General features: G+C 41.2%; 1 protein-coding gene across 5 annotated transcripts in view; it reads right to left on the bottom strand.

Moving 5' to 3' along the window:
* ubr4 (ubiquitin protein ligase E3 component n-recognin 4) overlaps nt 1-13,907 on the bottom strand; it is a 203,486-nt gene extending 189,579 nt beyond the window's left edge. For all 5 annotated transcript variants that reach the window (XM_080215508.1, XM_080215509.1, XM_080215511.1 and 2 more), the window contains exons 1-5: nt 13,738-13,907; nt 3,852-3,949; nt 3,210-3,313; nt 438-567; nt 180-319 (exon numbers count right to left, since the gene is read on the bottom strand). In XM_080215508.1, the coding sequence (XP_080071634.1) occupies nt 180-319; nt 438-567; nt 3,210-3,313; nt 3,852-3,949; nt 13,738-13,871 (606 nt within the window). In that variant the 5' untranslated portion in view covers nt 13,872-13,907. The remainder of the gene's footprint in view (nt 1-179; nt 320-437; nt 568-3,209; nt 3,314-3,851; nt 3,950-13,737) is intronic.
* Between the last annotated feature and the right edge of the window lie 2,613 nt (nt 13,908-16,520).

The following is a 16,520-nucleotide window of genomic DNA, read 5'->3' as shown; positions in this document are numbered from 1 at the left end:
CTCTGTTCCACTCATAACCATTTGCAGAACTAGTTACACTCACGTGAAACATTGCAGCAATGCATGCATGCACCATGATGGGAACACATCCTTGCGCAGCCCATTCCGCCCACTTTAGAGGGAATATTCTTACAAGGTTCATGTCAAAAGATGCGGTATTTGTTTATCTATGTCCATACCTGAACCACAGGAGGAGGGGCAGATGAGGCTGACACATCTGGATCGAACACTGAGGTTAGTTGGCTTAAAAAATTCATTTGCACTTCTTTTTGTCGAAGTTCAGGTGTCACTGGAGAGATAGACTCTTTCTCATCCTCCACTGTGTAAAAGAGGTTCACAGACAAGCTAAATGTTCGGCAAAACGCTCAACAACCACCTGTGCAGAAATTAAAATGTAACCAGAAAATAATTTTTAACTTCCCAATTCAAAGACTTACCATCTGAGAGAGTCTTTATTGTCATTGGAAGCTTAGCCGACTTCATCATCGCCGTGAATGTAATGATCTCAGTCCTGTCCAGTCGGCTGCAACCAGTACAAAGGCCTTTGATCAGGAGGATCAAGTGTTTCTGAGGAGGAATTGTTAACGATAACAGGACAGGGTCAAAAAGCAGAAATTGTTATACATAATGCAAATGTCAAAATAATTTAGCATAAGCTTGGGAAAGACCTTTCTATTCCGACAAAGCCTCTCAAGGTTCTATTTGGATTTATTTAAAATAAGAACAGAAGAATTAGAAGCATTAGAAGCAGGGGTAGGCCATTTGGCCTCTTGAGCCTGCTCCACCATTCAATAAGATCATGGCTGAACTTTTCGTGGAATCAGCTCCACTTACCCACCTACTCACCAGAACCCATAATTCCTTTACTGTTCAAAATCTACCTTTGCCTTAAAAACATTCAACGAGGTAGCCTCAACTGTTTAAACAGGCAGGGAATTCCACAGATTCACAAGCCTTTGGATGAAGAAGTTCCTCCTCAACTCAGTCCTGAATCTACTCCCCCTTATTTTGAGTCTATGCCCCCTAGTTCTGGTTTCATTCGCCAGTGGAAACAACCCCCCTGTTTCCATCTTATCTATTTCCTTCCTAATTATATACATTTCTACTCCCCCATCAGTCTTCTAAATTCCAATGAATATAATCCCAGTCTACTCAGTTTCTCTTCATAAGCCGACTCTCCAACTCTGGGATCAACCCAGTGAATCTCTTCTGCACCCCCTCCAGTGCCAGTATATCCTCTCTCAAGTACAAAGAACAAAGAAAATTACAGCATAGGAATAGACCCTTCAGCCCTCCAAGCCTGCACCGACTATCCTACCGAAAACTGTACTTAGTACTCCAGGTGTGCCCTCACTAACACCTTATACAGTTGCAACATAACCTCCCTGTTTGTAAACTCCATCCCTCTAACAATGAAGGACAAAATTCCATGCGCCTTCTTAATTACCTGCTGTACCTGCAAACGATCTTTTTTGTGATTCATGCACAAGGAAACCCATCTTTTTGTTACTTTTCAAGTTCCCTTTCTGGAACCCATTGATTTCTGCTGGAATGCTCAAGCGCTCTAACTTCCTGGGTGCCATATTGCATCGTTCCAATACAGGAGCACAGATGTTTTGCTGAGATTATACAGGATCTTGGTGAGGCCATATAAGGAATATCGCGTGCAATTTTGGTCTCCATATCTGAGGAAGGATGCTCTTGTATGGAGGAAGTGCAGCAAAGGTATACCAGGCTGATTTCTGGGATGACGGGACTGAGAGATGAGGAGAGATTGAGTTCGTTAGGATTATAGTAGCTGGAGTTCAGAAAAATGAGAGGGAATCTCATAGAATATTCTAACAGGACTAGAAATGATAGACACAGGAAGGATGTTCCCGATGGCCAGGGAGTCCAGAACCAGGGCTCACAGTCTTTATCTTATCTATTCCAAATTCAAATGAGTATAGTCCCAGTCTACTCGGTCTCTCCTCATAAGCCATCCTTCTCAACTCCAGAATCAACCTGGTGAATCTCCTCTGCACCCCTCAAGTAAGGAGACCAAAACTGTACATGGTACAGGGGGAATCTTATAGAAACACATCAAGTTAAGAAGGAAATAGGTAAGATAGAAACTTTCCTCCATATGACTTGATGTTGAAGGTATTCTTAAAGAGAGGGCTTTGACACAATCTTAGAGGGTCTTTGACTCAAAGATTGATCCCTCGCATCTGATTTTGAGTCTCCCAGGCAAAAAAGATTAATGAATCGCTTGGGAAAAGGCTGTATAATATCCTAACAATTTGCTCATGGATTACAGATAAGTCCTCTTCAATTCAGAATTGGCATAAAAGCATTCTGGAATGTATACCAATGGAAACTTTGACTTGTTTACTTCGGCCTAAATCGATTACATTCTGTAAGGTATCTTAAAAGTTCTGGGCTCCCATTGTCTATTATATTCCTACAAGGTTTTCCATAGGTTCTGTAACTCTGTCACTATTATCCTGTGAGCTCAGTTGTGACTACCGAGCTAATTGTGGCTGCATCCTGTTATCCCTTCCATCCTGCAGTATATCCTTTCATTACTTTATGATAAGAGGTTCTGGATACAATCAATAATCCAAAACAACTGCGATTTTTTTTGCCATCTCTTCCTACCAGTGATTGTTTGAAATGATCTTGCTGTACTGTACCAATCTTCGAGAGATTGTTGCTATTTGTAAAAAAAAATTTAAAATCTTCAATGACAATATATTTAAAAAAAGAAAGAATTCCAAATCGATGTAGTGATGGACAGATATCTAATGTAAATTGGCAAGAATGAGGAAACATGCAAGTGAAACAACGTTTGATAAGATGCAGTCAAAATTCTGAACAAGTTTGAATTTACGTAGACTGGAGTTTGGGCAACCAGAGAGGAGACTAGAGGTGACAATGGCACAAATGAGAGTTTCAGCAGGTGGAGTGGAAAAGGAATGAAACGTAATTTTTCAAACATCCTTGAATATGAAATTTCTGCTCGAGAATTGGAGGGTTGTCAATATTGTATTTCCACTCGAGAAGGATGGGAGGGATAAATTAACTATAGATGAACCATTCTGAAATAGGTAAGCTTATCGAGCCCATGTTACAATAAACTTAACACCTGGCAAGACCTGGCTTAATTAAGGGCCATCAACAATAACAAGGGAATTCAGAGGTTTGTAATGGAATTATGAAATTGTTACCTGTGAAACAGCACATGCTTCATCTGGATTCTCAAGACGCATCAATGAGAATTCAATCAGGACTTTACATGCAGCTGTGACAGACAGCAACTGGTTCCTAGGAACTAAAAATGTTGGAAAAGAAAGAATGATTAGCATCAGGTAGAGTTAAGACTTTCCAAAACCTTAAATATTTTAGGAATTAAGAATTGGACCAATGTAGCTAGTTTGCATTAACCTGGAAAAATTCAGACACACTTCTTTGAACAAAATGTTTGAATGGGGCTAACTGGATGCCCCTTCAAAGGGCTGACACAGATATAATGGGCCATATGCCTTATGTGTTGTATCATTCCGTGATCCTGTAACAGCCCATAAAGCACAGGAATACATCCTAAAACATTTGAATTATTCAAAATACAACTAAGCACTGCAAGAGGGGTTAAAGGGATGAACCCAGATTGGACAAACACCAACTTGCGTTGTATTCTTATCTCATTATGGAGTCACACAGTTCCACCCCCAACTCCACCTTGGTTTGGGAGCTTTTTCTGAACACAAAGTAAAAGGATTCAAGATGCTTCACACTAATGGGCAATGCTATTGTGATGTACATTTAGAAAATATTAACAAACGAAAGAATATTTGTTCAAAAACACTTACTCTGTGCACAGACTGTTGAAATATAATGTGCAGACAGAGCCACAAATGAGGAGTAGAAGGGTTCATATTGTTTGTCATGATGCAAAATCTGCTTCTCACTGAAATAAAAAGTAAATAGGTTAGAAACTTTCAAACTAACACAAATACAACCTAACCACACCCAGAGAAAGAAACAGGATGGATCACTTCAGTACATTCAACATTTTAAATATTCTTTCAAACTAACATCCACTACAAATTTAGCATCAAGTTGTACTCAAAAAATGATAAACTCTACTTGTACATTGCAGCAGCTTTGTAGCTGTTTGTTTTAAAGTTTATTTATTAGTGTCACAAGTATACATACATTAACACTACAATAAAGTTCCTGTGAAAACCCCCTAGTTACTACACTCTGGCACCTGTTTGGGTACATTGAGGGGGAATTTAGCATGGCCAATGCACTTAATCAGCACGTTTTTCAGACCGTGGGAACACCCAGATGAAACCCATGCAGACACGGAAAGAACTGTGCAGACTCCACACAGACAGTTGAATATAAAAGTAGGGAGGTCTTGCTGCAGCTGTATAGGGCATTGGTGAGGCCGCAGCTGGAGTACTGTGCGCAGTTTTGGGCGCCGCACCTGTGCAAGGATATTTTGGCCCTGGAGGGAGTGCAGAGGAGGTTTACTAGGCTGATACCGGAGTTGAGGGGGTTGAGCTATGAGGAGAGGCTGAATAAACTAGGCTTGTACTCGCTAGAGTTTAGAAGAATGAGGGGAGATCTCATTGAGACGTATAAGATGATGAATGGGATGGATAGGATAGAGGTGGAGAGACTCTTCCCGCTCAAAAAAGACAGTAGGACTAGGGGGCACAGCCTCAAGATAAAGGGGAGGCGGTTTAGAACGGAGTTGAGGAGGAACTTCTTCACTCAAAGGGTGGTGAATCTCTGGAATTCTCTGCCCGTTGAAGTGGTGGAGGCTGCCTCGCTAAATATTTTTAAGAAGCGGGTTGATGGGTTTTTGATAAGAGAGGGGATTAAGGGTTATGGGGAGAGGGCGGGAAAGTGGAACTGAGCCACAACAGATCAGCCATGATCTTATTGAATGGCGGGGCAGGCTCGAAGGGCTAGATGGCCTACTCCTGCTCCTATTTCTTATGTTCTTATGACCCAAGATGGGAATTGACCCCCAAGTCTCTGGCTCTGAGGCAGCAGAGCTAGCAGCCCAACTTGGGTGCAGAAAGTGGATGACACTGACCATTCTTTGCCTATACCAAATTGCCAAGATGTTGAATGCTTTTTTGAACCGTTAGTAGTCCAAGCGGTGACATTCTGCCACAAAGTCATAGAAAAAGAAATCTTGGATCTGACCCAGGGATAAGACAATGCCAAGTCTGCTTGACCTGAAGCAAAAGCAAAACTGGGAGGTATCAGGTTTGTCCTAATATTGCAGTCCTTGTCTGTCTTGGTGGTAGAGATCATAGGAAATGTGGTGCTTTCAAAATGATGGCTGAAGTTGAATTATGTAAATTTTGGATAATGCAGCCAATTGGGTAGATATTGAATCCAATCAGACAAATGTCTGTGTTTAGATAGCATCAAGTTGAGTGTTATCCATTCACACAAGCAGTGAATGTTCCATCACACACCTGACTGACTCTTGCAACGAAGAGGATGTGGGTCAGAAGCTGAGTACCAGCCTTTGTTCTGCTCTTGTAGCCGTGCCGTTGATGTGGATGGCCCAGTTACCAGTTCTGGTCCATGGTGAACCGTAAAATACAGATTTTGAAGAACTTAATGAAGGTGGAGTCATTAAAACTTATGGGGAGACAATTGAGTTTTCTTTGGTTCAAAATGATTATCTCACAATTGCCACCCAACCTTGAACATTATCCGATAGTTGGGCACAAACTGATGCAGGAAGAGGACTGCGCTTTTATAAAGCACCAATTTATACGTGGATTGTGACACCATATTAAAATCTTCTGCTTATCGACTGCCCAATAATAGTACATAAGTTAGGTACAGCCAGCACACCAACTCCTCTCCTCCTCTGAAGCATTGTTCTACAAGCTCTTAAGAGCCCTATCTTCAGAGATAAATCAGCTTATTTACCATGACAAAATGATTTTAACTAAAAAAAAAGCAAGAACCTGAGCAGAACGTTCATTTTTATAACAGAACTTTGCTAGAGTCACTGAAGATTGTTGTTCACACCTTAAGTAATGCATACCAACACTGATATATGAAGTGACAAAATTTCTGAGGGCATTTGTTCAGCAACATGGTTGACTGGAAAACACTAATTTTTGCTAATATTCATTTAGCCAGGGAATAAGCCAAGGGAGTTAAGAATATTCATTATGTCCTCAATACACGCGACAGAGTTGATCATATATAATAGGAGGTCATCAACAACTAAAGACACACAGTGCTCCACAGGGGCTTGGTGAATACCTTTTAACAGCGTTGACCACTTTAAGGTTATCGCCAGGGCAAAGAGAAGAGGAACCAATGGGCACCGTTGGTGAGTTCCTCTAGACAAAGGGAAGTGTAGAGAGTTGGTGTGCACACTTGCTGTAGAGGAGCTACAGAGAAGATGAACACCTGAAATAAATTTTGAACCAAACCCAAATTTACCCAAAATTGTAAACAGATATTCTCATTCAACCCGATCAAAGGCTTTCTCTGCATCAAAGAAGTCTACAACTTCAAGATCAGCCAAAGAAGTTGAGGAAAGTATAATGATGAGAAGATGATGTACATTTGACAACAGCTGGCACCTCATTACAAATCCAGCTTGATCTTCCAATATTATACCAGAAAGACAAGGCTTACCCCACCATGGAATCAGAGCTGGCAAGGGGCAGACAACATTGATCTCAGATGGGAATTTCCAGTCTCACTCAAGTGAGGCCGTAAAATCCCAACCAATGAGTCACTGAACATATCTAGTAGCAGCGGAGCAAGAACATTTCGCAAAAGTCGATAGAAAAGCCAGCAGGGCCTAGGGCCTTGTCACTTTGCATTAACTTCATGCAGTTTATTATCTCTTCCAGATGCAAAGGATTGTCCAGGTCTCTACTCTCATCCACATCACAGGTAGAATGTTCAAATCATTTAGAATATCAGCCATTGTTATACTATCCAACAGGAAGAGGTTAAAGCCAAATTAATATTGAGTTCAGTAGTAAGATTATGGGAGAAGTCATAGCCTTGCGAGATAAACCGAGAAGCAGACTAGCACCTGAGCTAGTGGGCCTGAAAGCAACTAGTTCTGTCCCCATACTCATAAAAAGGCCTCCTTGACTGTAGCAACATATACTCAACTCTACTTTATGGGAAGCAGATAGAATTGAAACTGAAGCTTTAGCCTATCTACATATAACTCAGGAGTGAATGCAATGAAATATTGACACTTTATTTCTAACATTGAGTATTCACGAGAGAAGTAGAAGTCCTTTGGGGCCAGGTGGAGAAAATGCCAAGGATCAAAACAGCACAATTAAGTCATAAAGGTGGACAGAGCCTTAGATATGCCAGAAGGGGCGAAAGTCTTTGGCCATGAACTGTCCAGCCTTGAATCCGAGGCTCAATTTTGATCCCAGCCAAAAATAAGATCGTGGATGTCGAGGTTAGGAAGGGTGGATAGAAGCAATGTAATAAATTTTGTATTGTCCCAGCTAAGTGTGTACACATTCACCAGAGCTACCAGGATTTGAAAAAATGTGCCACTAACTATTGTATAGTGATCGCCAGTATCTGAGATTATGTTTAAGGTGGAGACCCGAATTTTTTGTTGATTAGAATTGCCAACCCCCTAGCTTTGCTGTTGTTGGAATGAAACACCTGGTCAATCCATGCTTTGCGCAATCTGGTATGATCCTTAACATGAACCTCAGTCTCCTGAGGAAAAGAAACATCAGTGTAAGGCTCTTGAGAGCACTTTAGAACATTTTACTGCGTCTAATATTTCATCTTGAATCAGGGTAGCCAAATATTTTAACCATTATTGAAAGAATCAATCAAGATCACCATGCAGATCTAATCAATAAAAAATCCAGCTCTCCACCTTTAACATAATCTCAGACACTGGCGATCACTATACAATAGTTAGTGGCACATGTTTTCAAATCCTGGTAGCTCTGGTGAATGTCTACACATTTAGCTGGGACGATACAAAATTTATTACATCGCTTCTATTCATCCTTCCTAACCTCAACATCCACGATCTTATTTTTGGAGGGGATCTAAATCGTGTAACACACCAATGAAAAGCTGCTCATTATAATCACATAGTAGTTAAAGCTCAAATACATTTAAATGAGTGAATATGCCCTTAACTTTGAGCTTATTAAGTGGCTAGTACAGACATTCAAATACATGATACCACCAAACAACACCCAGAACTTATCAACCTCTTGACTAGCTCAGCAATTAAACTCAGTCTCCTGAGGAAAAGAAATATCAGTGTAAGGCTCTTGAGAGCACTTTTTACTGCATCTAATATTTCATCTTGAATCAGGGCAGCCAAATATTTTAACCATTATTGAAAGAATCAATCAAGATCACCATGCAGAAACGGGGGCACACATCATTAAATTGTTGTGAAAAAATAACCCGACTTTGTCATTCCCCATAGCCAGAGTACAGACCAAGACAAGAGACTGGTTTGTGGGTCCACATTCAGTGACTGTTAGCGAGATTCAAAATATCCTGGGACAAAGACATTAATAAAGACTATTAAAGCAGCGTGGATTAACTTAGGATAAAAATCACAGATAGCCTTTTACACATATTTTACATGTCTGCAGAAACACACAACTACAGTTACAGAATTTAAACATGTATTTCTGAAAAGTGTGTTACAGCTTGTCTATTGGCAGAGTTTTAAGGCATCATGGGAAAATAGTCCTGTAAAATGAACCATTTTCTTTATAACAATACACTCGCAGAAGCATCACTCTTATCGGCATGGACCTTAGACAATCCTCATGAATAGAAAATCCATAACCCAAGGACAAAGCTAGCAAACTCAGACAGCTTCATGAATAGACAAAGCCTTCAACCAAATAAGATGGTCTGGAACCTTAACAGGTGGCCATGGGAAAGGCATTCAAAAATCACTCATAACCACTATTCCATGTGGTCAGAGGGTAACTATAATTGGCTAAGGTTTGTGACATTTACTAATAATGACTGACCGGTACCAATGATGATCGGTTCATTTTCGACTGGGATGAACTAGTGGGTATGTAAAATGACTTTTTGGAAATTGTATAATTATATTGCCAATGTGAGATAACTTCAGAGAAGTGTTGGACCGCCCAGCCCTCCTCACCCAGCATATGTTGGTCAAGTAAGAAATGTCTTTCACCAGGATACTGCAGTCATGAGATTTTATATTAGCTAAAGTTAAGCTCAATACTGAAAAAACCCTAACAATGACCCTGAATATAACAAACAATGAGCATTACAGAAAGAGCTTAATTTCCAGTCACTACTCCCATCAAATCACTGAGGCATCAAATAGTAAGTCTGTCAAGAATTGATCTCCGTTAAATGTGATTTGGAGATAGGCAAGGTGAATCAATCCAATGCTTACTCCTTTCTTGTCCAGCACAGATCTGATGTTGTTAAATGATACTCATTTCCTTGCCAGGTCTGCATTAATGCCAGCCATAGTAAATCCTGATTACATGCCTTACATCACGGTGCCCACCTGAGAATGAGTTCCTTCTCTTTGTAGCAACGGAACTGCGTTACATGGTTGGGGAGGAAGGTGGGGAATACCAAGCGAGGTTTCAGCCAAAGGATATGATGGGCTCTGTCTAGCTCTAGGGATTTAGAGCAAGTTTCCTCACCTACCACCTTTCTAAACATTCCTGATACAAAGTGCACTGGCGCTCAGCCCTCAGATTCCCTCGGGTAGTCCAACAATGCATTAGGGATCATCAACTTTCGCTCGCAACGACACGCTCTCCTTAATCACAACAGTCAGCTAGGATTTCAATGTGCAGATCCGGTTGCCGTGATCTGAGAGGGGGCTGCTTCAGTGTCAGTAAGGGTGTTGGCGTGAGGATCAACAGCTGAACGAATGGTATCAAGGGAAGACCAAATAGGACACGTCAACGCTTCCAATGAATTTTTCAGCTCCACAGCCAAACTTCATCAGGATCTGACAAGCTCAGTGAAAAGAACTTCACTCAAAGTTTCAGATGTCAAAAGTATGGGGGAGCCAATCGCTATTTTAACTGTAGCTGTCTCAGCAGGTGTGCCTTTATCATTCATTTTTTTTCTGCCTGAATGTTTTAAATTCTTGGGCATATTACAAAATTATCCAACGGCTAAACAGTCTTAGGTGGCAGAGGTATACATATTTTTATTGTGTAGCATTTTCTACTAAAATGGGTGCATGTTGCTAACAGAAGAGGCCATTTAGGCCCTCAGGCCTGCTCCACTATTCAAACTAGGCATTGACTGAAATGTATTTCAACTTATTATACCAGCCATTACCCCATATTTTGATACCTTTAGCCAACAAAAATTTAGCAATCTTAATCCTCTGAATTTCAACTGAACCCAAGCCTCTGCAGCCTAAATTCAGAATGACTGCAGCCACATCTGATGGTCAGCAGTTTCAGTTGGTCTATACTGATCTTGTACATCTGCATTTTTTGAGAAGGAGCTTGTCTGAATCCGTGGTGGTGCTCTAACAAACAATGGAGTCTAAAATTCTGGAGGCTTGTCTGCCTCATCATGGAGAATTGTGTCCAAAGTTGATCAAGTATGGCAGACTCCTATAAAGGTTTGCACTTTTGAACTGTGTCACAAAGAACACATTCAATAGTAACTAAAGGCCAACAGGATGTCTTGGTTCCAAGAAAGAAAGTTTAAACTGCAGTGTTTAACACTTGAAGACAGTTCACCATCACCTGCACAAAGGCAATAAATACCGGCCTTGCCAAAGACATAGGCATTTCAAGAACAAATTTCAAAAAAGCAGGATGATGCCCATGTCCAATTCTGCCTTGATGGATGTACTGGTAAGAAACTGATATTTTAACAGCAATTTTTAGCATGTTTCAAGAAGTGCTTTCAATCCAATCAGGCACCTCCAAAGTAGATACTGTTGTAACATAGGAAATTTGGGAAGCAATTAGCATGCAGCAAGCTCCAACAAGTAACAATGAGAAATATGACCAGAAAATATAATTTTTGCAATGTTGGTTAAGGAATATCAGACTGGTGAGAACACCCTCAAACTTCATCAAATAGTGCCATTGGATATTTTGCATCCACCCAAGGTGGCAGACAAGGCCTTAGTTTAATGTTTCATCTGGAAAACAGAACTTCCAGCAGCGTAAATTTCCCTGTATGTGTGCCTGTATTGTGTGACCGATCTCTTGGCAAGGCCTTCTGACACAGAGGCAGAAGTGCTGTTTACTGTGCCAACTTCATTTGAGCAATAGCATAAAGAAAGTTAGTGCCAGACTTCACATCAGTACCATTATGCAGAATTTTTAAAAATTAATTTACATTGAGAATTTATAAAACAGGTTGTCTGTTCCACAAGTCAATCTGCAGATCAGTGAGGATAATTAATCCCCTTATTCCATGTCTCACCGTACCACAACGGCCTAGCAAAACGTCATGCACTAACCAAGTATCAAGTTCTGCCCGAGGGAGGCAGCAGAAACTCTATTAATGTTTTTAATTGCACACTTGTATTTGGCAGAGTGCACAACAACAATCTTGTAAACAACAATTGCAAATGAAGTGGCATAACTTCCCTTGGTTGCTGCACCCACCAAAATGGTTCTCACAAAAGACCACAGAACAAAATTTTTTTCAATTAAATAAGCTTACTGTCACCAGCTGAACAGAGAATCCTCATCATCTCTAAGCTTTTTAATATGTCCCCTATCTGTATACTGTGATTAAACTGCAAGTCACTGAGCTGAATTCCTGAGTCCTATTACATTGCAGGCATGATGAAATGCTTATTCATTCCCATCCAGCTTCACGCTATTTATATCTCTTATGTATTCAAAGGAGTAGTAGCTTATTTTTCAAGCTGGATTATGCAATCATAGCTGTCACCAGTACACATTTCAGCTGTCTTCATGTGCCAGAAGGAGCACAGCTCCATTCATGGATAAAAATTCCCCCAAAACTTTAAATTGGAGGACAGTTTAGAGGTACTTTTTATCTATTTTATATTGGAACATATCCTGCAAGAAAAGTAGTCATTATTTAAGCACATTTTAACCATACTGGAAGATCTTCAGTTGACAGTTTGGTCTACCATGTTCAGGGCTCTCAGAATATGGTGGGCTGTTGTTTTGAATGGTGCTATCATAGTGATATCATGATGCAGTGCAGCATGGAGAGAGCCCCAGCAATCAAAGCTGAGAAACCCACTACTTTCAGGAGTATAACTGCTGGTGTACATTGCGATGGGGCTGCTCCAAATAGAGAGAAACTCTAAAATGTGGTATCGAAATTAGGAATGTATAATGAAAATGTGATAGGGCGTACAAGAAATAAAATGAAATCATATTAAACTATTTGATATCTTGGCCAATCAGCCCACTCTGTATCCAAAGAGATTTCAATGGACTACTGATAAAAGTGAGAGTTATGAAATCAGGGTGATCTTGTGATGTAGGTTGGGAGATTGGATGCATCAAGTGGAGGGTAAAAGGACTATACTGACTGTCAGATGTGACCTTTTGGAATTCCCCAGCAGTATTTACTCGGTTTCAGTGTTTCATCATATACTGTATATCAATGACTCTGATGAGGAAACACGATAAGTTATGTAGACGAAAACAGGAAGTTACAGGGGACAGAACTGTCTAAGAAAGAAAAATGATAATGGAGTTGAATGTGGGCAACTAAAAGGTTTTCCATTTTCCACTTAAAACGGTTCAGAATATTCACCTAATGCTGAAAGGTCAGGAACTGTGGAAGAGCAAGAGGACCTGGGTATTTAGACCACAAATCAGCAAAAGTTAGCACAAAAGGTACAAAATAACAATCAGGCTCCCAAAATGTTGCCCTTTCATCTCAAGTGGACTGCAATACAAAAAAAAGGAGGAATCTACGCTTCGTTATTATAGACACCGCCTAGCACAGAGTGTTGTTTTAAGCACCAAACCTCAAGGAGATAATATTTTAGAAAAGAAATAGTGAAGAATTAGCAGAATAAAACGACACACAAACTTGGTTTCCACTGTTCTAGTTTAGAAGATTGACGTGCAATCTGGGATCCGATAGGAAAGATCCAATCTAACTAAATGGAAGAACAGGCTAGAGGGAGTGAACGGCCTACTCCTGTTCCTAAGTTGCTCACTTTCAAACTTTCCATTCCTGACTCTAGCCTCTTACAAATCCTCCTCCCTTGGCTCCAATCATTGAGACTGTGACTTCAACTCAATTCCAGGCTCTAGAATTGCTTCTCTAAACCTTTTCAACTCCCTTTCATCCTTCAATTTCTCAAATCTAGTGTTGTCATCTCCTTGTTACTAGACTCCTGTCTATCTTAAAAGTAGATGAAGTGATTCAGGTATTTTTCCTACACTGTAGACGCTTTAAAAATGCAAATCATACCCTGAATGAAACAGAAGGGGTGCTGTGTATAGCGCAGCCCCACCCCCCTCTTTGCTTCAGATGCGAGAAAGTTCCCGGCTGTTCGCCCAGGTCGGAGGTTCTGCGCGTATTTCTCGGCTCCCGCCCCTGTTATCCCGCTGGAAGCAGGAGCAGAGTCCGCAGCCAGTGAGCCCAGGCCGGAACGCATCTGTGATGCAAGGCCAGGCCTCGGGGCTTATTGCTCGGGCCCTCCCTGTTGGACAACCTGCACCCCTCTCCCCTCCGCCTGTGTACAGCCTCCCACTTTACCTATTAATGACCGAGCTGAAGAGCTGAGAGATGTCCCGCGGCTCGAAGGTGGAGTAAGAAGCAGCAAGGAGCGGGCGTACGGCAGCACTCCAGTCCGGATCAGGCTCCGGAGCCGGGCCCGAGTTCAGCGCCATCTTCCACAGCCCTACTGGTGCAACACACTAAACATTCCGGGCAGCCCCGCGCAGGCGCGTTACCCACTGGTGTTCTGCTCAAAGCGGTTCGGGTAGCCAGACTTTCCCCAGTAGCAGAGAAAGGCCTAGGATCTGGTTAGTCTAACACGGAAAACAAACTCTACGACTGGCCTATCCGTATAACTTTAATCCATTTACGCGTCTTGGTTCCTTTCCCCTTCCCCAACAGGAAGTCATCAATTTCAGTTTTGCAAGCTTTTTAATTGAGTCTCCCCGGCCATAACGTTTTGCACAGAAGGTTCCAGATTTTCACTACTTTTTGTGCGCCCTGAATAATCTAGTTCTAACTTTTAAGGTTATGTCTCCATGTTGTGGACTCTCCCACTACAGGAAATAATTACCTCCCATCAATCCTTTAAACATTTTAAACTTCAGTTACATCAATCTTCTGTACCCAGAATACAAGCTGAAATACATGCTTATAATTTAACCCTTTCTGCCCCTGTATCATAGGCTGTGTTCTCAGCCCCCTACTATACTCCTTATACACTTAAGATTGTGTGGCCAAATTCCCCTCCAAAACAACTTTCAAGTTGACATCAAGGTTAAACAACCTCAGCCTCAGGATAAAGGGGGGGCGGTTTAGAACAGAGTTGAGGAGGAACTTCTTCACTCAAAGGGTGGTGAATCTCTGGAATTCTCTGCCCGTTGAAGTGGTGGAGGCTACCTCACTAAATATTTTTAAGACGCGGGTTGACGGGTTTTTGATAAGAGAGGGGATTAAGGGTTATGGGGAGAGGGCGGGAATGTGGAACTGAGCCACGACAGATCAGCCATGATCTTATTGAATGGCAGGGCAGGCTCGAAGGGCTAGATTGCCTACTCCTGCTCCTATTTCTTATGTTCTTATGTATCAAGCCCCCTCGAGAATCCTATATATCTCAATAGGATTGCCTCTCATTTTTCTAAACTCTAATGAATACAGGCCCAATCTACTTCAACCTCATTAGAAAATCTCTCCATAGTTAGGATCAACCTCATTAACCTCTGGATCACCTCCAATCTATCTCACCTTTGATAAGGGAACCAAAATTATTCGCAGCATTCCAGGTGTGGTCTAACTAGAGTCTTGTGTAGTTTTAGCAAGAGATCCTTATTGTATTCCATTCCCTTTGAAATAAATGCCAACATTCCATTTGACTTCCCTATTACCTGAACTTGCATGCTCATCTTCCATGAAGATCCCCAATCCCTGAGCTGCAGCTTTCTGCAGTCTTTTTCCATTTAAATAATAAGCAGCTCCTGTCTGTCTATATTCTTCTGTGACTGTCATCTTGACCACTTCCCATCTATTTTTGTACCATCCAGAAACTTGACAATACTTCCCTCATCCAAGTCATTAATATATTGTTAATAAATACAGTCCCACCACATATCATGGTGGCAGTCCATTAGTTAAAAGTTGCCATTGTGAAAATGCCTCTCTTATCCCAAATCTCTTGCATATTTCAGTTACTTTATTCATGCTAATATACAACCCCCCCAATCCAAAAAACTCTTCAGTAGCCTTTTGTGTGGTACTTTTATCGAATGCTTTTTGGAAATCTGTTACATATTACAAATTACATATACTGGTTCCCCTTTATCTATATTGCTCATTAACAATTCAAGGAATTCTAATGAATTTGTCAGGCATTATTTCCCCTTCATAAAGCCATGCTCTTATGTATTTCTAAGTGCTCTACTACTACATCCTTCATTTTCCCAATGACAGATGTCAAGTTTGCCTTCCTTTTTGAGTGAGGTATTACAGTGAGAATTTTCCAAACCGCTGGAATTTTTTCCAGAATTTTGAAGTTCAGTACCAGTGCATCCACTCCTAGGATGCAACACATCAAGTCCAGTGGACTCATCAGCTTTCAGCCCCATTAGTTTCCCTCGCACATTTTCTCCAGTCATTATTGTATTTATTCTCCCCACCCCACTTTTGTCTCGATTGTTTAGCGTTTTTGGAATGCTATCTTGTGAAAATTTTGCTCCCCCTTTCTCCTTCGACTCTCTTTGCTGCTATTTTTTGTTTGTAGACTCTGTCTCTTCTGTCACACTCTGGGTATTACCTATATATCCCTTCTCCATAACCATCCCCCCTCCATTTAGTTTAAATAATTCTCTTCTTCCCTAGCTAAGTGGTTTGCAAGAACACTGGTCCTAGCACAGTTCAGATGTAGACTATCCCAACAGTATAGCCCACACTTTCTTCAGTACTGATGCCAGTGCCCCACGAAGCGAAATCCACAATTCCTACACCAGTCTTTGAGCCACATATTCATCTAATTTTGTGTCCTATTCCAATTTGCACATGGCTCAGATAATAATCCAGAGATGATAACCTTGGAGGTTGTTTTTTAATTTAGTGCCTAGCTCCTCAAACTCTATACATAACCTCTTTCTTCATTCTACTCATGTCATTGATACTTATATGGATCACAACAGGATCCTCCCTCTCCCACTGCAAGTTCTGCTCCACCCTGGAGCATATGTTCCAAACCATAGCACCAGGCAGGCAACATAGGCATCTGGACTCTGGCTCTTGGCTGTAGAGAACTGTCAATCCCCTTCATAATACTGTCCCCTACTATCACTAGATTT

Source organism: Carcharhinus amblyrhynchos, chromosome 30 (assembly GCF_965287045.1).
Source record: "Carcharhinus amblyrhynchos chromosome 30, sCarAmb.v2.hapA, whole genome shotgun sequence".
NCBI lineage: Eukaryota > Metazoa > Chordata > Chondrichthyes > Carcharhiniformes > Carcharhinidae > Carcharhinus > Carcharhinus amblyrhynchos.
Note: the sequence above shows the minus strand (reverse complement) of the source record. Positions and strands in the feature narration are given on the sequence as shown.